At 36.6% G+C, this 22230-nt stretch overlaps 1 protein-coding gene across 1 annotated transcript; it reads right to left on the bottom strand.

Moving 5' to 3' along the window:
• Positions 1 to 278: 278 nt before the first annotated feature.
• Positions 279 to 5150, bottom strand: LOC148914999 (RNA polymerase sigma factor sigB-like). Its single transcript, XM_089042730.1, has 7 exons — positions 4601 to 5150; positions 3966 to 4156; positions 2813 to 3418; positions 1747 to 1977; positions 1466 to 1606; positions 931 to 1131; positions 279 to 822 (listed from the first exon to the last, which is right to left on the bottom strand). Exons 1-7 carry the CDS (start codon positions 4878 to 4880, stop codon positions 541 to 543), a joined length of 1932 nt encoding a protein of 643 aa, XP_088898856.1. The 5' UTR covers positions 4881 to 5150; the 3' UTR covers positions 279 to 540.
• Positions 5151 to 22230: the final 17080 nt, after the last annotated feature.

Below are 22230 nucleotides of genomic sequence, written 5' to 3'. Positions count from 1 at the left end.
ACAAGTGACCATGACGAGCTGAAATTCACTGAAGTGCCTTTCCACAGTGACCACACACTAACATAGTGCAAATTCCAGATACAATGAAGCTCTTACCATATGGTGCAGCATGTTTAAGTCGGCAAACTGACTACTTATTACTCCTTTGAGGAAACAAACTATAATGGTGCATGCTCAAATACAACTTCACAATGCATGTGGTATGGAAGGAAAGTAATATTAACAGAAAGAAAACCAGGACTAGGAGTAAAATCAATAGAAACGAGTAAGCTGACATCTGTAACAAAAAATGAACATGTAAGATTTTAAGATTGTTCATGTGAGTTTCTGTTTAAGTACTTCTTTGATACATTAAAAGAATGGGAAATGCTTGATCCAAAAAATTCTGTTTCTATGCACAAATATTCTCTCGTATTACAAAAGGAGAAAATAGTACATTTCCACTCTGAAACATGGAAAGAGAAGCCATAATATAGATAAATATCAAAGCAAATGAACTACCTGCTAGTTTTGCAATTTAATCCCCATATTGACATAGGCCTATGAAACCACATACTGCTGCAAATGTTTAGTTCTTTTCTTGTTCTTCAGCTTACGGAAAGCACATGACTCTATTTGTCTAATTCTCTCTCTACTAACTCCCATCAGCTCCCCTATCTCTTGCAATGTCTTCATTCTTCCATCCTCCAATCCAAACCTCCATCTGACAACCTGTTTCTCTCTTGCATTGAGACTATCTAGTACCTTCTCCAAGTCCTGTTTCATGAATTTTTTCATCAGCATATCTTCTGCTGTTTCTGCATCGGGATCTGCAATTACTTCCTGTGCAGAAAGACATGACCTCGTCAGAAAAGGAATACTTAAAACACAAAAGGTGACAAAATGTTGGATGAAAATTGCCACTTCATTGGAAGTAGAGAAAGGACAGACCGAAGGTTTAAGATTCTGGTTGATGCCAATTTTCTGCTCCAGAGATCTAGGGGCTTTTGGAGTCAGTAATACAGCAGCAAGCCTCTTCATTGACAGCCCTGTGGCCTCTGCAACTTCTTCATCATTAGGATGTCTTCCATTTACACTATACAATTGCTTTTTAGCCTCTCTAACTCTATAAGTCGCCTCCACCATGTGAAACTGTTTTACCAAAATATTGCAAATGCAAAGAGTAAAAAATATGAAGCATATACAAATTCAGCAGGAATGTGAATCAGAACAATGACCTCTCCACCTCAGAATCAATTTGATAGTGTACATTCAAGTGTGGTGAAAGAAAGAAAGAAAAACAATTGAATTCTACCCTGTGTTGGTCAACTGAAGTGAGGTCCCAAAAGGGAGAATCCTTTATGTCCTAGGCGTAAGCAGTTTTTCAAACTAGCCAGTCTCAACAATTGAATCCAAAAATTCACGTTACCATTGTACCAAATAGGAACCACTGGAAAAATAAAATGAACATGAAGGTAAAACTCACAGGTAAGCGAATTGTTCTGGACTGATCAGAAAGAGACTTTCGAACAGCCTGTTTAATCCACCAGTGTGCGTAGGTTGAGAACTTAAAACCCTTAGAAGCATCAAATTTCTCTGCACCTCTTACAAGACCTCGACATCCTTGCTAAAAGTCAATAAGCAAGATTTAGGTATTATTCAAAGGTGGCAAGACTTCAGGAACATAATTATTTCAATCCTTCAGGAAAGTGTTCATATTAGAGCAAACTATGGTACATATGATATGAAAATAAGATAAAGTAATACCTGAACAAGATCTTGTAGATTCATCCCAGCTCCCTGATAATTTTTTGCAATTGATATAACAAGCCTTATGTTGCTCTTGATCATTTTGTCTTTGCACAGAATACCATAGTTTATGCGCTTCCTCAATGTCTTCTGATCAACTCCTGCTGCTGCTGCCCACTGGGCAATTGTGGGCTGACCACCACATCTTTGTACAAGCTCCTCCTGGAGCTTTTCCAGTTTCAATAGTTCCTAAAACATATGAAAAATACTTGAGGCATCAGAAATCAGATCATAGAGAAATATAAATAAAATAGTCAAATTAAGTCCAAATATCCCAAGAATATTTTCCTTAATGCTTATATATTTCTTGAACTACATGAAGTAGGAACTCCATTGTTTTCCTAGTTTACTTCTACTTGTACAACATTCCAATGACCTTACTTTTTGCCAATTTAATTGGGACAAAAGTATTTAATTTTCTAAGACTGAAAACAATTTCCTTTGAAATTATCTCCACTTTTCATCCATGATATGATAGCATATCATATCAATCAAAATCCAAGCAGTAATTGTTATCCAAAGCTTCCTAAGAAAAGCATTATATTCTTTTGGACCAAAAAAAGGCATTCTATTCTTTGAATTTAATTCCATGAAATGCATGAACTGGCAAAGTAACTAACTAAATAATTGACCATCAACAATTCCAAGGGCATCTATCAAAACCAACCCATGGGAGGTACTATACTTTACCTTCATGATAAACTACATAAGTAGGATCAACCGTTAACAAACTGTAACCAGACATCATCTAAAATATAACCTACAAAAGGGTACTTGTGCATGGTTCATTTTTGGACCAACATAGAATCATCTTTCTAATGGATATCATCATGGATACTGACCTATCACCTATCAGAGGGTAAATTATTTCATTTTTGCTCTTGTTTTTTTTTGGGTGGAGGGGGGTGGGGGCGTGCGCAGGGGTGCAGTAGTAATGAAATGTTCAAGGGGTAATTCATATAGCATTATAAAAAAGGTGGATTCAAAACTCTCACAAGATCACTGTTGATGATACAAGTAATACCTGTATTCCTTCGGAAAGCTCAATTTCTTCATTTGCAGTAAGAAGCCTAGAAGTGTGGGTAGTTGCTCTCAGGTAACGCAATGGATCAGAATGGTCTACATCTTGTAAAGAGGCACGCTTTTTTCTGCTGGTTGAACCAGACTTCACTGACACAACACTTGCAGCAGCCTTCTCTGCTGCTTTGGCTCTTCTGGCCTTCCTTTCTATTTGACGACTCGATCTTGCAGTTATACCCTCGGAAAGTTGCTCCTGCAGAAGTTCAAATTCTTGATTTGTTGACTCCACATCTTCTGACTCTTTTATGGCAAGCTGAATGAAATGATTTTCCACCAGTGCAGTTTCAGATCCCATGGAAGCTCCTAATCTAGAAGGTTGTTTGGTTTCCATATGCTTAGCCCATTTGAAATGCAAAGCATTAGTCTTGGGAGAAACTGGAGATGAACTTTCAGCTTTAGCAGAGTGATTAGTGCTAACCAGCAATGCCACATCCTTTGCAACCTTGAGAGCCGCTTTTGCAAGAGTAACAGCTTCAGCTGCAGCAGCTGCTATTACAGCCTCTTCACTTGTAAGAAGATTTTCTGTAGCTAAAGTTGCTCCAAAGTTTGCCTGGTGATAAACATCAAAGCTATTAGAGTTTTAAGCTCAACATCTTTCATACATAGGAAAAACTCAAACTGAGAAAGAAAATACCTGGAACCCTAAACCCGCTAAATATACCATGAGGTCAAATTTGTAATTGTAGTATGCAATGAACTAGTGAAGGTGGCTAGGTCACAGCCAGCTAAAAGATGTTCAAAAAATTGTCCGGGAACCTAACCACCATGCATGTGAAATTTTTAGAACAGTATTTATTTTCAATTTGACAAACACAAACCTAATATGTGCAAGTTTTCTGTTATCCAGGAATCATGCAAATACAGCAGGCATCCAACTAAATACAATGGAGCAATAATATCAAACATGCTCAATCCAATTCGTAAAAATTACAAAGTATCCCAAATGTCTGCATGTCTGCATTCAAGCATTGTCACCAAAAACAAAAATAAGTAATAGATAAATTCTGCAAGCTTTATCCCCGAGGAAAGAAATTCTAATTAAAGATACTATATGAAATACTGAAAAGTAACTAGATATCCAGTAGACCTATTCTAACCTCAATGGGAGGACCAGTTGCCCCTGTATATGTCCATGGTCTATTTGCAGCCAAAGAATCGGAATTAACTTCTAAAGAAGGTAATCTCAGCTTCTCCACATCAAGAACTGTAGTTGTTCCTGTTGATGTTGAACGCGATGCAGTGGATAAAATAGATTGAGCCCGGAAACAGAGAGGATCTCTACTCTTTGCTGCATATATCAACCAAGAAATCATGAGAGAAATAGAGCAAATAAGATCCACGACCTTGTATTTCTTTTAAAATATCATAAGAAATGTACATGTCTTCTGTTCTACAATCAATAAGCCTGGCTTTACATGACTACAACTTTGGTATGGAACATTCTCACAAATGTGCAATGCAAGTATAAGTATTCAAGTCAGTTCATCACAAAGGAAATTATATAGATGTCATGCTTCAAAAATATGATGGAAAAACGAGTAAAACTAGTTCAGTTTCTAAGTTTTAAGCGGTTTTAGACATAATTACATAAGATTTCAATTGCAAAAACCAAATTTTCATAACTGATAATGTAGACCAACCAAATGGGCACAACCCATTTAGCTAGGATACAACATTAACATAACATTTAGCTGGGAAATAACATAATTGACTTGAAGCAAGAGATTGAAACCTTGGAAGCCCTTGGCAATGGAGGTTCCCTCCTTAAATAACCCATCAAAGAAAAGTCTCTGAGTCCTAACTCTGAAGCCCAGGACTGTGAGCTTGGTGGACATGACTCCAATGGCCCTCTTCTTCTTGTGCCTGTGGTTTGTTGGGTAGGAAAGTGGCAGTGGGGAGAGAAATGAGGGACATATTAAAGAGGAAGATACATTAGGAGGAGTGTGTTTGTGGGAATTACAAAACCCAACTGCTGATGATGAAGAAGAAGATGAAATTGATAAGATTGACATCTCTTTCTGCTGTTCTACATATAAAGCTTCAAAGACATAGCATGCTTCAGCCTTCACCTCTGAGTCAAAAGAGAAAAGACATAGCAGTAGTTGCAGCAGCGGAACATAGTAAGTAGAAGAGAGGGAGGAACTGAAGATGGATGCGAGAGGGAGAGAAAGAGTGCTTCAAACTGAGCCGTTTTCTTATCCTCTAGGATTTGGAGTTTTGGACCACCCAAAACTACAACTCAAAATAAGTGTTGAGGAGGGAGAAGGACCAGGCCCGTTTCTTCCATCTAGCATTTCTATCCGGTATTGAACGTTTTTCACAATTTTTTTTTTTTTTTTTTTTGGGGTCAAACTTTTTTCACTTCGAAACAAAATTAAAATCCTATTTAATATTATTTTCTTAAGAAAAAAAATTGCTCATTTATAAATCAGATTTTGTTACTACTAGCCTCGTGTGCTAAGGCCTTTTCTTAAAACAAAAATCTTATCTTTTAAATATATAAATATATAAAAAGTAATTTACAAAACTGAAAAGAAAACAAAAAAGAGATGAACGTGGGTGTAGTGGAGAGAGAGGTATGTGGGTGGAGAGAGAGGAAATAAAACCCTTAAAAAATAAAAAAAACATCAACAACATATTTTGTATGTCTAAAATAAGGCCATTCCTTACCTCAGTACTAGGGACATCTACTGAAACAGAAATCCCAGCTTGAACCCCTTCAGAAGGAGGCTCCACTTCTCCAGCTCTTTCCTTTGGAAGAACTTCTCCAACATTAGGAATTGGGCTCGAAGGTGGCACCGAAGTTAATGGAGAGGTAGGAGGGGGAGGAATCTGCAGACAAATAAATTAAGATCAGCAGTGACAATTTCATGTCTTCTACTAATCAACAGATGAATAGCAAGAAAAGAATACCTAAAGGGCAGCAGGGGACGACTGTGGAGTCTTTGCAGGTGAAGTCCTTGCCCACTTGCTTTGAGTAGTCTCGGGCTGAGCCTGGCCCACATCGCCACCACTCACAGACTCCTCAGGCAGGGACCTCTTTCTGGTACCCAGTTTTTCAACTACATCAAACGAAGGAGCGATCCAGAATCCATGCAATTAGGTAAAGAAATTCTTAGAAATTACGAGTATGGTTTCTTTTGCCTTTACATGAAGAAGCAAGAAAAAGAGGTACAATAGAATCGAGCCTACTAGCAGCCTTGACAACAAGAGAAGCAAAAGGCACTTCCTTCACCAAATTTCGCTTCATTTGAACGAAAATCAAAGCTTTAGTGCTGGAAATTGAAATGACGGAAATCTAAATTCCGTCATTTTAGAACTCTATGTAATTTGCAATTCCTTCATCCAAACAGAGCATTGTTGTCTCTATCATTATGCATAACTCATTGAATTCCTTAAAAAGCTTGGAAAGTTGTGTCTTCATTGAGTTCAAGGTGGGCTTCTTCAAAATGGAAGAACATGGGCGATGCCACTGAATATAATCCTCATGGTGCTGCCTTGGTGTGCACTTTTTTATGTCTATAAAACCATGGTAGAGGTACATTTCATACCTACTTTTGTTTAGAGGTTGCAACAACTAGGGGCGGCCATGGGTTGGGTTGGGTTGGGTTGGTTTTAGTCCCAACCCGATATATAGTTGTTTATGATTTCTTGGACCCAAGAACTGCTCATTATTAGGCCAAGACAACTGAACCCAAACTTTTTGTGACGGGGTTAGGCAGTTTGGACGAGTGAACTCAAAATTAAGCCTACTTTTAAGTTTCGGTTCCAACCCATAACCCAACTTGTATGTAGCGGTTTATGATTTTTTTGAACTCAAGACCCACTCATTTTTAGGCCAACCTAACCCACTATGATCGGATTAGGCAGTTCAGTCGAATTGACTTGAAATTGTGCCCATCCCTAACAACAACCACTGTTCCAATAAATAAAACACCATGACTTTGTGCATGGTATGGTAAACTTTGTCCACAAACAACGAATACTTCTCAACACACAATAGGAGAGCTTAGGCAACGAAATAAGGCTTAGCTGAAGTAAGAAGCTTGGGGGATGATCCATCCCCATCCCATAATTCTAGACATGGGATTAGCAAGCTCGGCATTACCGACAAAATCATGGTGTTTCCCTTTTGTCGGGCGAGTAGGCTGATTGAAGAAGTTTTTCTCCTTTTTTAATTGAGTGCGCAACATGCCACCACCAAGTCGCAAATGGCTTGAATGGAATGTAAGTAGATGATGCATCTGTTGAAGAAAAATGTGAACCTCCCAACATAATTTCACCACCACTAATTAAATAATGGAGTTTTATTATTTTAGGTTTGCCCCATTCGAGACGCGGTGTCTCTTAATTACAATCCCTTGCTTCAAGGGAACAACCGTTGATTCCATCATAAAGAAACAGAATGTGTGTGTTTGGTTTTGCAATTGCCCCTAAGTCCAACGTCAGGGTGCCTATGCATCCCTTCCAGGAATCAACCCACTCGTAGTTCAAAGAATCACAATGAATAAATGACTCATTGCAAGAAAAATTTGATTTGAATTGTATTGAGAAGTGTTTGAGTGAATTTAGCTGAATAAACCAGGGATTCAATACAGAATTGTGTTCGGGGCGAATTTTGTTAAAAAATAAACAAGGGATTCAAATTTGGTTGCTGTTGCGTCTATTAGTATGGTGCCTAAGTACCCTTGATGGGATCAAACCAACGTAGTTCGGAATTGATTTGTACGGAGATGGATATTTGATTTGTGGGAATTTAGTTGATGTAACCAGTGATTCAAATTTAGTTGCGGTTGCGTCTTTTTGTGTCTATTGGGATGCTAGACTACCTACATACCCTTGATGGGATCAAACCAATGTAGTTCAGAATTTAGAAATTAATGGGTAAGTATGGACCCACTAATTGAGAATTTGTGTTTGAGAAATTTGAATTTAATCTCATTGAAATTCGCATGGGTGGATGACCCATGGGAAAAATTGGATGATTTTGTACCATTTTTCTCATTGTCAATGTCCAAGAAAAATAATGAGCAATTTTGAATGAACCCACTAATTTTCTACAATTGACATTTGCATTTAGACCCAAATATGACTATGAGGATTTTAAAAATGATCCCTTAACCATATAATAGGTAATTCGGGCCTCTGTAAATTTAATGGGTAATTATTTGGATCACCCATTAAATATTTTGGGCTTTTAAGAACTAATGGGCAAATATTTTTGGCAACCCATTAATGTGTTTCGGGCCTTCGATATTTTTTATCAATTACCCCATGAGCAAGGAGTCCATATCATAAAATCTTTGGTATCCAGCAACCAATTGAAGCCAACCTGATAGCTATGAAACTCTTCTAGAGTTTGTTCCGAAATAAAATCAGGCTTTGCAACTCCCATATTTATTTGGAGTACTTGAGATTAACTCAAATATTTCACTATATCTCTTAGAAAGATCAAACAACAATTCCAAAACAAGTATTATTCGTGCGAAGCAAGCTGGAAGAGAAAACCAACAGTAAGGCTTGTTTCTTTTCTTTTTTTAACTCCTTTTCCTTTTAGCTGGCATCTCCTTCCTCTATCTTGGCCATCATCATTTATTTTGTCTATCATTCAAGCAAAGTGGCGCATAGCCACTTTCTTCTTTATTTTATATTATTTTTTTTTGTTCGTTGACTTTTCTTCGACCTCTTACTATTTTTTCCTTTTGTCTGTTCTAACACCAACACAACTCCTTCCTCTTGCTATTTCTCTTCGTTTCTTTTTGTACTGTAGCGAACCTTTTTCCATTGTCATATCCAAAGCAAAACACAGAGCTTCTTTTGTTTTGATTGTTTGTACAAAAACACTAGATGCGGAATTCAAGGAGTGGGCTGCACAACGTAGCCTCCCTTTTCAAGCTTTCTTTCTTTCTTTTTTATGTTTTGCTCACTTCCCTTTTTCTTCTTTTTCTGTCTATATGCAAACAACTGATTTCTATTTTTTTTTGTTTCAGAGCAGCACACTGCATACAGAAGAAATTAGTGAGCGCTTGTTTTTAACAAAGAGGGAGAGAGTTGATCAGATTCTCCAAAGGCAAAGGTATAACCTTTTTTTTTATTTTCCTCTACTTTGCTTCAATCGTCAATTCCCATTTTTTTATTTTTTTTTATTTTTATAGAACTATGCCCTTAAAGCCAACTAATTATGTAATAGTTAGAGTTAAGGGCATCTTTGATCAAAGACATATTATGTTATCAATGGGCAAGAAAAGTTGTTTATACATTAAATCATCATATATTATCTTTCAATATGTAGAACAACCATAGTCCAAGTAATACACAAGTGAGTTATGTAATGAGATTGCATACATGGAGACTTCTCATCATCCCTAAATCCTGAATATGTTTCTGGTCATAGAAATATTGATTGGGCATCCATATTCCGAAAATACCAGTACACACAGTATCGTCTCTATGTGTAGGGAATGGCAAGGTCTCAAGTCATTAAGTGTGGAAACACATCGATATGTGTGTATGTGCTTGTAGAAGAACAAGTACACTAAACGCAATCCAACACATGAGTTACAACATGGAAGTCTTTACTCACATGTGAAGCTGGAACTCATAAATTGTAATGGTGCAAATTAATCCTTAAACCTGAGGCATCATAGATGTTTTGTGGCTATGTTGTTATTCTTTGAGGCACTATATAGTCATGCTGAATTAGGCATACCTTAAAGGTGCTCATCAGGATTCTCAATAGAGTCATGGAAGCAAATGAATGTACAACAAGGAATCTCTACTCTCAGTAAAGGAGGGAGAATACTCCAAGATATGATTGGTCAAATCTCTACGCAGAGTAATGGATAAGATTTGAAAGAAGAAGTCTTCAAATCTTACCAGGATAATCATATAAAAGGAATTATTCACATTAGGATACTGACAATCGGATTCTATGATCTGATAATGTGAATAAGGAGTATTGACATAAGAGAAGGATTCAATTGCATGGTCATCCCAATTTGAATAGGTTCATTCACAACATCTCATTTAGCTAGAATAATTGTGACTTGCTGCTAGGCAACAACCATAGTTTGTGGATGTCTTAAAAGGTTTCAATTAACCTTTATTCACAGGAAGAGTTAAATTGTGGAATTTAATTCGTATATCATCTCTGAGGAGTTATGTCAACCCATTACCTTGCTAAAGGGATCCTACGGATCTGCATACCCAAAGAATTGATTAGAGGTACAAATGAGGACAAATGAAATGAGGAGACACAACACAAGTCAATGGTTGATAATCAAATGTCAAAGTCAACGGTCAAAAGTCAATACGTTGACCAGAGCAATTGACCAAAGTCAAATAGTTCGACCAGGTCAATTAAGTAAGATTATAATTATAATTTAATAGTTAAATTGCAGTTAAAAGATTAATTATGAAATTAATATTGACATATAGAAATATTGGATTGGGCTTTTAAATATGATTTAAAAGGAAATGGACAAAATAGCCCAAAAGGCTATTGGGTCCAAGGGATAAGTGGCATAAGATGACATGACCCATGGACCAATGGAGCCCCAAATACCCACCAAATTGTCTTTTGTATTGTCCTATATAAGCTAAGTGTTGGAGAAAACCTAGCTAGGGTTTTTGGTTTCCTACTTTGGTTGATGAGTTATCTTCTTTGTATCTCATCTTCCATAAACCAAAAAATTGGTCTAGTCAAGAAGTAGACTTGCATCCATACTTCTCGATTGTCTTCTCTTCATCTATAGGAGCATTTGGTGTGGTGAGGTAGATGACTCCAATCTTGGAGCCTTAAGGTGAAGGAGTAAAAATCAAGATAAACAAAAGGTCTTTCTAACAAAGGTGTTCATTCTTGAGAAATCAAGAAAAGGCCATCAAGGCACTACTACAAAAAAGGAAAAACACGACGGGAATTCACCGTCGTGTATTCAGTTTTCAAATGGTCGTGGAATACACCGACATCTTTTCCATAACAAAACCACGACGGTAAATAACCGTGGTTGTTAAAACAAAAAACGTCATCAACAAATAAAAACCGACGTCTTTGTACTGCAAAAAGACATAAAAAAAATCGACGATGAGAATAGACGACCAACTCTGACAAAAAACCGTCGTTAAAAAGGAAACATATGACATAGATTCACAGAACATGGCCGCAAGATTCACATACAACGATGAGAACTAAAACTCAACACCGTTAAATAAACCTTTAACGACAAATAAAAATATGACGTCTTTAAATACATAACAAATGACGTTATGGACACCTACTACGTTACTACATTTCCAACAACCGTCGTAAAATAAATTTTCCACTTCGATTTTTCTATGAATGATGACGTGGAAATAGATGTAAGGGTCATTACTTACGACGCATGTATGTACAGAGACGACGTTGAAATATATAAACAACGTCGGTTCCAAATAAATGAGAGCCGTATTATAGAATTTATACTTCATATTTTGAAATATAATCTATGTGTAATGACTCTGAAACGGCATCGTTTCTCATTCCACTGCCGTGTAAAATAATTTTAACGACACGATCTGAAAATAAACGACGTGGAAGAAAAGGATTTGGTCATTAATTACGACACATTAATTTATAAAGACAACATTGTCATCTATATACAACGTCGTTACCATGAAAAAGACTGCCGTGTTTCATAATTTATATGTCATCATTAAAAAAATTAACGTGTCTAATTCATATATCTTAACGTCGACAAATTTACCAATGGAGTTCAAATACCGTCGTGAATTCATCCTTTTCCACTTCGTTTATGAAAGAACATGCGACGTGGTAAATTTATGACGACGTCGTCTTTTGTAACGTTCTGGTTAAATATCTCGCCTTTTAGACGTTGGTATTATGGGATTGGAGTCGTGTTATTTTGAATTACATGACGGTTCTTTATGCTTCTCCGACGTGTTATCCTGAATAACTGTTTCACAATAGCGTCGTGGTTCTTCATTGTTATGTTGCTTTAAGACGTCAGTAAATATATTGCGGTCGTTGAATGCTCCAAAACGTCATTTTTTATTAGAACAGACGTTTTATTTTCACATTTTTATCAAGATCGTCGTGTTTGTAATCTGGAACCAGTAATTTTTGTACTGATTTTTTTTGTGGCCAAAACCTGTATAATGAAAGTGATGAAATCACATTACAATATATTACAAAATTAATGTCATACACTGCCAATTACATAAAGCATCATTCAATCCATATATCTTCACACCCATCTCAAATATTTTGACTCCCTAACTCACCCACCACTTCATCAAATGTGTCAACATTTGGCATCCCTCTAGTAAATGGCTCACACTCAATTCTCACATCACCTAAGACATCATCACCAATAACATCATTATATTCTCTATTTGACATTGATAACACTACCGACCAACCACGATGCATCGGGTCGTCAACAAAAAATACTTGTTTGACTTGAGAAGCCAAAACAAATTGGTCATTTCTATGTCCAATTTTACTCAAATCTACAAGGGTAAATCCAAGTTTGTCCACTACAAGACCAGAAATACTATCTATCCAATCACACCTAAAGACTGGGATTGTAAACTTTTGGTAGTCAAGGTCCTAAATTTCTTGAATGACACCATAGAAACCCATATTTGAGAGAATTGGGTTTTTATCCTTGGCACTAGCAACTTGCATGGTATGTGCAAGTAAATAAACTCCACTATTTTGAGTTGTCCGCACATCATCTTGTGCCTTGATGTTGAATTTAATACCTTTAATAAGATAGCTCCTATATAATGGCACTGCCATGTTTGGACCAGCTGCTAGCCACCTTAAATTTTCTGATATGCCATGATTGTCTTCCTCATTAAGTTTACTTTGAACCTGCAAATTAATCATAACTTAATTCAATCTAACATAGAAAGAAGAAAATTAAAAGTCCAATATGTTATTCAATAACATATACCTTGAAGCGTAGCCATTGAATGAAAGTGCTATTGTGCTTATCCTGCAGCCACTTTGTTCTCTTTCTAAATTTTGGATAAGCGGTCTTGATGTGGATCATATGTTGCCTACATGACACAAAAAATTCAAGCATTACGGTCCCAAACATATAAGATAAACATAAGAAATAATTTAAAATGGAAACTTAAAGAATAAAACTCATACGTACTCGATATAAGGTAGGACTTCCTCCGTATTCTCCAAGACATATAGATGTGCTTGGTTCAACAGGTCTCGATCAACTACGCTCACTGTGCAACCTGATAATGGCTTTGAAACTCCCATATTTTGGCTTGAAGGCACTCCAACTGTACTAACATCAGATAAATGCTCGGTACAAAACTCTACAGCTTCTTCAGGTATATACCGCTCAAGCAATGCAACCTTCGGGACGAGTACGATTCTGAACATACCCCTTTAGCACTTTCATATATCTTTCAAATGGATACATCCATCTAAAATATACTGGTCCACATAGACAAACTTCTCTGACAAGATGTACTACTAGATGAACCATGATATCAAAGAATGAAGGGGGAAAGTACTTCTCAAGCAAACACAAAGTAATTACTACATCTTCTTCCAACTTATCTAGCTTGGAAACATCAACAGTCTTTGCACATATAGCATTGAAGAAGAAGCACAAACGAGTTATTGCATACCTTGCAGGCTTCTCCAAAACATGAACGAATTGCCACAGGGAGCAATTGTTGCATTAAGGTATGACAATCATGTGATTTAAGGCCAAGAAGTCTTGAATCTTGTAAAGATACAAGATTTTTTATATTTGAAGAATAACCTTCAGGGACCTTCATACCATAGAAAGAATTGCAAACCTCTTTCTTCTCTGCTCTTGACAAATTTCAAGGCCCGGGAGGCAAACGAGTACGTCTTTCTTCATACTCGGGTTGCAAATCTGTTTTGACCCCATGTTCAATAAATCTAATCGAGCAGCAATCCCATTTTTATTTTTCCAGGATCTCCAGAATGTACCAATGATACTATCGCAAACATTCTTCTGAATGTGCATAACATCTAGGACATGTCTCACAGGAAGGTATTTCCAATACTCGAGATCAAAGAATATTGATTTCTTCTTCCAACAAACTTTGTCACCATCTTCAACCATATGCAGCACTTCTTCTCCGGTTAATGGCTCGGGAGGTGTGCCATATTCAGGTTTCCCATTAAAAGCTGCACGTTGCCTCTTATATGGATGATTGATTGGTAACCATTTTCTATGCCCAATGTAACAAATTTTGTGGCCATTTTTCAACCTGTGACTAGGTGTATCATCGCCGCATATTGGACAAGGTTTAAATCCTTTAACAACACAACCAGATAAGTTTCCATAGGCGGGGAAATCATTAATTGTCCACATTAATGCAGCTCTGAGTGTAAAGTATTCTCCATTATGTGCATCATACACTCCTCCAATCCCATCCCACAAAGATTTTAAATCATCAATCAAAGGCTCCAAGTAGACGTCTATATCATTTTCGGGCTGTTTAGGACTGGAAATCAATAAGGTCAACATCATGAACTTTCGTTACATGCACAGACCATGGAGGGAAATTATATGTAACTAAGATAACTGGCCAGCAACTATATCTGCTACTTAGAGAACTGTGGGGATTGAATCCATCAGATGAAAGAGCCAATCTCAAGTTTCTCGGCTCATTACCAAACTCGGGCCATTTATCATCAAGAAGTTTCCAAGACGGGGAATCCGCCGGATGAGACATCTAATCACAATTGATTTTTAGCAGCATGCCAAGTCAAACTCTTAGCTGTCTCATGTGATCGAAACATCCTTTTAAACCTTGGAATTGGAGGAAAATACCACACCACCTTCGCTGGCACACCCTCTTTCAAGATTGAATCTTTGCCTTCCTTCCACCTTGAGATACCACAAGTAGGACAATTAGTTGAATCCTCATACTCTTTCCTATACAAGATGCAATCATTGGGGCATGCGTGCATTTTCTCATAACTCAGCCCCAATGCACACAAAGTCTTTTTTGCCTCATACATAGAGGCCGGTATTGTATTTCCTTCTGGAAGCAAATCGCCTTGAAGTATCAATAATTTTGTAAAACAAACATCACTCATCCCATGTTTTGCCTTCAAATTATATAACTTCACTAATGCCGATAACTTCGTGTACTTTCTACAACCAGGGTACAATGGTTGATCTCCATCCCCAATCACATTGGCAAACTCATAAGGATCGGATCCAAAATCACCAAAATCATTATCATCCATCTCTATTTCTTTAGACACAAAACTGTACCTACTATGGTCATCATCTTCTTGAACATTTCTACTAGCATTAGTAGTTGCTTCCCAAGGTTCTCCGTGAAATGTCCAATTCTTATAGCTTTGGTCAACTCCATTAAAATATAAGTGATCCCTTATAATTCCAACCCCAAACAATTTCAAATTAACACATTTAACACATGGACAATGGATATGTGTTGTAGTTAGAAGATTTTCTACAGAAAAGTTCAAAAATGCTTCCACCCCTAACTCATATGCCTTCGATCTTCTATCCGAGTGCATCCATGACTTATCCATCTCCGACACTATACCCTATTATATATAATAAAGTGAAAAGACAAGTAATGACCATCACTATAGCAGATTATATAAAGTTCTAATAGCAAGTAATATACAACACGGACGACGGTTTTTAAACAAAAACAGACGTATTTGACATATATAGACGACGGATTTTCAACAAACGTCGTCTAATTATAACCACGACGGTAGTTAAATAACACCATCGTGTATAAGTAATACAAACGACGGTTTATGAAAAAACCGTCGTCGTATGCCTAAAACAGCGTCGATATCCCAGTTTATTTTCAAGATCCCAAAACCCTATTAAGAAACCAACATATACATGAAACCAAGCATGAAAACAATAAATCCATTCCCAATTCAACGTAACAGAGAGTCATTAAAAGATCCGACAAAATTAAATCCATTCCCTATTCAACATAACAGAGAGTGATCAAGAAAACATTAAACATAAAATCCATGAACCCATACCTCCAACAACATTATTAACAGATCGCAAAACATATATCTAAAACCCTTTAACAAAACAACCTAATATCATTCAATGAATTTACAAGGGGAAGAGAGGGTTTGTACTTATAGGTTGGCAGAGCTCACAGATTATGGCCTAGTTGGATTCGACAGAGCCTAGAGAGCCCAACTTTGAATTAGAGATGAAGTGAGAGAGCGAAATGTTATGTTGCTAAGAAATTTGAAAATTTTAGGGTTCAGGGTTAGATGTATAAAACTAAGAGCCAAATCTGAAAATTTTAGGTCGTGCGAATATTTTTAGAAAGCGCGCTCTTTAAAACATCGACGGAAAAAACAACCGTCGTTAAAAGTTCACTTTAAACATGACACTTATTACATTAAAGACGTCGTGGTAAAACTTTGTACGACACAAAATCAAACAGAAGTTGTCAAAACTATGAAAAACCATGGCGAAAGTTCTACCAAAACTAACGTAAATATAGTATTCCACGACTCAAACACTGAACATAACACCGTTTATTTTGAAGAAACCACGTTGTCTATTGAACCAATAGGAGTTGACGTTGCATTTTTTTGATTTATTTTAAATTTATTTTGAATATTTTGAATTAAAAATAATAAAATATTCTTATATCAACAACAAACCACGTCGGGGTTAATTAATTAACGACGTTGTAAATAATAATAAACGACTCACTTGTAAAAAGGACGTCATTTAAAAGAGAAACCATGACGGATGTTTCACCATCCGACGTAAAATCAATATTCCACGACTTAAACAAAAAAGGTGTCGCCGTGTAATTTAATTACCACGTCATATCTGTCGTCTAAATATCCTTTTACGTCGGTTTTTGACATAATTATGTCGTTGGAAAGTTATTACACGTCGGTTACACAATTTGTTTTTTCTTTTAAATTATGAAAACCTCAACAAATTTTCTGGGAAAAGAAGGATATATATTATAGACAAAATTTGTACATTATATATTATAGATTGTACATATAAAAATATCAAGTGTTCCAAAAATCCTCTACTCCATATGAAGGCAAACAAACTCTGCCCATTCATTCCGGACTTCATCAATGGCTGCTTGGGGGTATGGCGCTTGCTCTTTTCCCTTGGCAAACTGCAATCCATAAACAATGATTATTAAGCTTTACAAAATAAAAAGAAATTCAGTCACAGACGACGCTATTTTTCATAACCGACGTAGTATATCGATTCAACGACGGTAATTTTAAAGGACCGTCGTTGATAATACAAAAAACCACATAAAATGTTTCTGAAAATTTTCTTCTTACCTTCTTCTCAAACTCCAAGGAAGGATCCATGATGATGTCCCTCATGAAGCGCATCACATAATACCCGCATTCGACACTGCTGGGTTGCTTTGGTGTGCCTGGCAGAGTTTTCCAAATTGGTGCTTTACGGCCTGGTCTGCCTATGTGGGAATTATATATTTTAAAGCACTGTTCACGATGTTTTTGCCTTCCTCATCAACCACACGATTTCCAGGCAGAGGATCCAAAAATAGACGGTTTCCCTCTTTGCTCTCACAATCAAGAAGACGCAATGACGGCTGCTCAAAATGAACATAAAAATGACGGTTAATATAAAAAGGCAGCACAAGAAAACAACGACGGTTATTTATAAAAAACGACATATTATACAGTGTCACACGACAAAATAACGTAGCAATCGACGTCATTATGAATTTATCACGACGGTAATTAACCACGATGTGGTTAGTTATTTCAAACGACTCAATAAATAAAGAACCGACGTGGTTAGATGTTTCAAACGGCACAAAATTAGTTAAACAGCTTTATACGCAGTCAGTTAGTGAAAATCATACAAACAAAATCCTTTTAAGGAGACTAACCCTGGATTGTAAGGCATCATGAAAATCTGTTCACCATCTGTCTTCTGAAGACGATCGTTACAATTGCGTGATCATCGGTTAGTGACCTGCGTTGGCACTAACTTGAGCAGGGTCGATAAAGCCAACCATGCTGCACATATTTGCTTCTCTCAAACGATCATATAAGCACCTAAATATATAAAACAAAGATTTATAAATAAAAAAAAGTCAGCACAAAAAACACACGACGATTATTTATAAACAAACGACGTATTATACAATTTCACACGACGAACTGAAATAGAAACAGACGTTATAACCTATTTATCACGACGGTAAAAAAAGAACGACGTGGTTAGTGGTTTCAAACGACGCAATAAATAAACCACCGACGTCTTATGCTAAAATGTTTATTTGTTTTCAAACACAAATTTGAGTGTGAAATAAATATTTGATAAGGACAAACCTCATATATACTGCAACCACGGTAGCCCCAATTTCTTCCATGCCTGCTAACTGTGTAATATCTTCATGCAAGACGAAGGTACTGCGATCTGCACCAAACACCTCATTCTCAATTGTGAAGGTCATGATCTTCTCCTGAGGCTTTAGTGTCGTTTCCACATAACGACAAAGGGATTGTAAGGAAGATTGCACCTCCACATTTGAATAATCAACTACTTCATTACCCTGTTTAAAGAAATAAAGCAAAATAAAATGACGTGGTAATTCAATAAAAATGACGGTTTAAATAAAACAACGTCGTCTGATAATAATTTAAAAGACGGTAATAAAAAACCGTCGTGTTGAATAATTTATTACGTCATAGGAAACAAATTCCGACGTCTAATTTGAAAACAAACGACGGTTTAAAGAAAAATATCGACGTCTGAAATTTGAAAAACAAATAAAAAAGGCAAAGTTATGAGAATATACCTCTTCGTCATGCTTTTCTTCATCTTGTTTTTCTTCTTTCTTCTCTTCATCATTTTTTTCTTCCATTTTCTCTTCATCTTTTTTTTCTTCTTTTTTTTCTTCCTCCTTCTCTTCATCTTTTTTTTCTTCCTTATTCTCCTCATCTTTTCTTTCTTCCTTCTTCTCTTCATCTTTTTTTTCTTCTTTCTTCTCTTCATCTTGATTTTCTAAATCCCCAGATTTCTGTTTTAAGTAAAAAAGAAATATATATATATAAGACAGATTGTACAGAAAGTAAAAAAATTAAATCAAAATGTCGTGGTAAGGCATAACATAAGACGGTATGTAAGAATTATGGACGTCTTAAAATTATTAAACGATGGTAAATAATAAACGTCGTGGGATTTGTCTATTACATCGGTAAGGACTAAAACCGTCATCTAAAAACCATAAGGCACGACGTCTAATGGCGTGTAAAACAAGTAAACTAAAAACGACGTGGTATTGAAATACAAACGATGGTTTATTTATAAAATAGTCGTGGTATGATTTTCAAACGACGGTTTTCTTCGTAATAACGACGTCTAATAGTTTTTTAAAAAAAGAGAATTCAAAGTTCAGATATGTTACCGTTTCTTCCTGCATTGTTCCCCATTTTTGGCAGTATCATCCTCAAAATGTAGGGATCTCACATCAGCCCCAGAGCAGCTTGCTTTGTCAAACATTGGATTTTTGGGACTTTGCTCTAGACCTTGGTTTTGACAGGGGCAAGTTTTCGGTTTAAGCATGCTTGGATCAAAATTGGGGATGAGTTGGGAAAGTGACTCAAGAATGTTCCTCTCAGCCTCTACCAATTGCTTGGTTCTGGCCTCCATCCTTAAAGTCTCTTTCCTTGATCTAGCTTCCATCTTCTTAGTCTCTTCTTGAAGGACAATTCTTACACTTTCCTTCAATTGATCGGCAAACTTTACCCTCTGTTGTCTAGGTAAATTGAAGTATTGCCTAGGGGAAATCCCAGCACCTACCCCTCTTACTCTCCCTGGATGCTTGGGACGCAAAGCCAAGGTCAACACATCATTACTACCAGATACACTGAGACTGCCTTCAACCACTTATTTTTGCAATTCATCCTAAAATAAAGACATAAAAAAGTCAGCACAAGAAAACACACGACGGTTATTTATAAACAAACGACGTATTATAAAATTTCACACGACGCAATAACATAGAAGTCGACGTTATTAAAACTTTATAACGACGGTTGATAGGAGCATATTTATGCGACTTTGCTATCTTATTTCTTTGCATTTACTTAGTTAATTCCCATTTATTAGAGTGATTTAGCTTATTTTCGTACTATTGTAGGTCCAAATGGCAAGATTGGAAAGAAAGGGCATTTTGGAGCATTTTAGAGCAGTTTTGGACTTGGAATGGATAGCATATGCATGGGCCAAGATGGATGGACGTTTTTGAAGTTCGAATAGGCTAGGAATGTGCTAAAAAGATGGGGAAATTAATTCAAGAATCAGCTTCTGGGAAGTAAAACCCTAACTGATTTTATTTTATTTTACCTTATCCTAATCCTATTCGACCTAAATTCCAGCTGGAAAAGGGGGGGATTAATTTCATATTAGGAAACCTAAAAACCCTAATTTCGTGGGTTTCTATTGGGCCCTATAATGCCTAAAGAAATCTGCCAAATAAAACCCTAATTTCGTGGGTTTCTGCTGGGCCCTTTTACCCTAGATCTACCACATATATAAAGGAGGGGTTACCGCAGGAGAAGGGAGTTCTTTTGGTGCCGTAGCAAGAAAGGAGAAAGGGAGAAGAAGAACTTGGTGCCGGAACCTGCTGCATCCATTGGGTTTTTCAGAGTTCTTCCCTTGATTAGTTCAAATGTTTATTCTAGATTGCTTTTCAATTATTATGAACATGTGTAACTGAATTTCTTCTTAGTTAGAGGTGAATTCGAAGCCATGGACATATGTTTTACATGAATTGATTACTTCCAGTTATGGTTTCCTAAAGTATGAATGTGATTTACTTTTCTGTTTTATTGAGAACTTATTCTTGCATGTTTATTAAGGATGCATACTTAGTTTGTATGCAGGGATTTGATGCTAGAATATAAGGGAATTTCACCTAATCGTTATGAACTTATATTCATAAGTAGTAAAAGTCACTAGTCATGATTGCGTTAAGTAAATTCTTGGCAGGAGTATCATGCTTTTCATAGTTACAATTGCCTTGTCAAGGCTTATGATTTTCATAGAACTTAATGATCTTTGATATGTATCTCTATCATGCTGTTCATATAGGGAACTTGATAAGGATAATTTGATTGCGTCGCTGAGTCCAATTCAATGAACTTAGGAAAATCTGAGAGTTAATTAGTGCATTCACAATTAATTTGGGGCTTTGTCATTCATACTTTATAGAAAGAGTAACTGGAGATCGATTTGTGTGCATATGTTCCATGTGTGGAGAAGAATCCTCTAACTATCCCTTAATCCATATTTCATTCACGACTTAGTTGTTTGCTGCTGTCAGTTTTACTTTATTCTAAATCATCCAATTTCCCCCCAATCATTGTTCCCTTAACTTAGTTTCCAATTTAATAAGTCTAATTTGTGTTGATTAGCATCCCTCCTAATCCCCGGAATAGAATGATCCCTACTTACTCGTACTACGATTGCATAAATTATAGGGTTTAATTTGTGCGTTAGTTATTTCTCACGCCAAATTTTGGAGTTTGCATTGATTATAGGAAGCTCAACGCCACCACAAGGAAAGATCACTTCCCTTTGCCGTTCATTGATCAAATGCTTGAAAGGTTAGCCGGTCATTCTTTTTATTGCTTTCTTGATGGCTATTCGGGATATAATCAGATTGTTATAGCCCCAGATGACCAAGAAAAGACTACTTTTACTTGTCCGTTTGGTACTTTTGCTTATCGACGAATGCCATTTGGTTTATGTAATGCACCAGCCACCTTTCAAAGATGCATGGTAAGTATCTTTTCCGATTTCGTTGAGAAGATTATTGAGGTTTTCATGGATGATTTTAGTGTCTTTGGTGACTCTTTTGATGGCTGTTTAACTAATCTCACGTTGATATTAAAACGTTGCATTGAAACCAACCTTGTTTTAAATTGGGAAAAACAGTCACTTCATGGTAAAACAAGGCATAGTTTTAGGACATATAGTTTCAGAAAAGGGAATTGAAGTTGATAAATCAAAAATAGGTCTTGTACGCCACTTACCCTCTCCCACTTCGGTGAGAGAGGTTCGTTCTTTCCTTGGACATGCAGGATTCTATAGACGTTTTATCAAAGATTTCTCGAAGATTTCAACACCCTTGTGCCGACTTCTACAAAAGGATGTGCCGTTTGTGTTCGATGACGAATGTGAGAAGGCGTTCAATCACCTCAAAGAATTGTTAACTTCAGCACCTATCATTGTTCCACCAGATTGGAGCCTTCCGTTCGAGCTTATGTGTGATGCATCAGATTATGCTTTAGGGGCTGTTTTGGGACAA

The sequence above is a fragment of the Prunus mume genome, linkage group LG8 (assembly GCF_029339155.1).
Source record: "Prunus mume cultivar Tortuosa linkage group LG8, ASM2933915v1, whole genome shotgun sequence".
Taxonomy (NCBI): Eukaryota; Viridiplantae; Streptophyta; class Magnoliopsida; order Rosales; family Rosaceae; genus Prunus; species Prunus mume.
The sequence above is the reverse complement of the archived record's forward strand: the minus strand, read 5'-3'. Positions and strand labels throughout refer to the sequence as shown.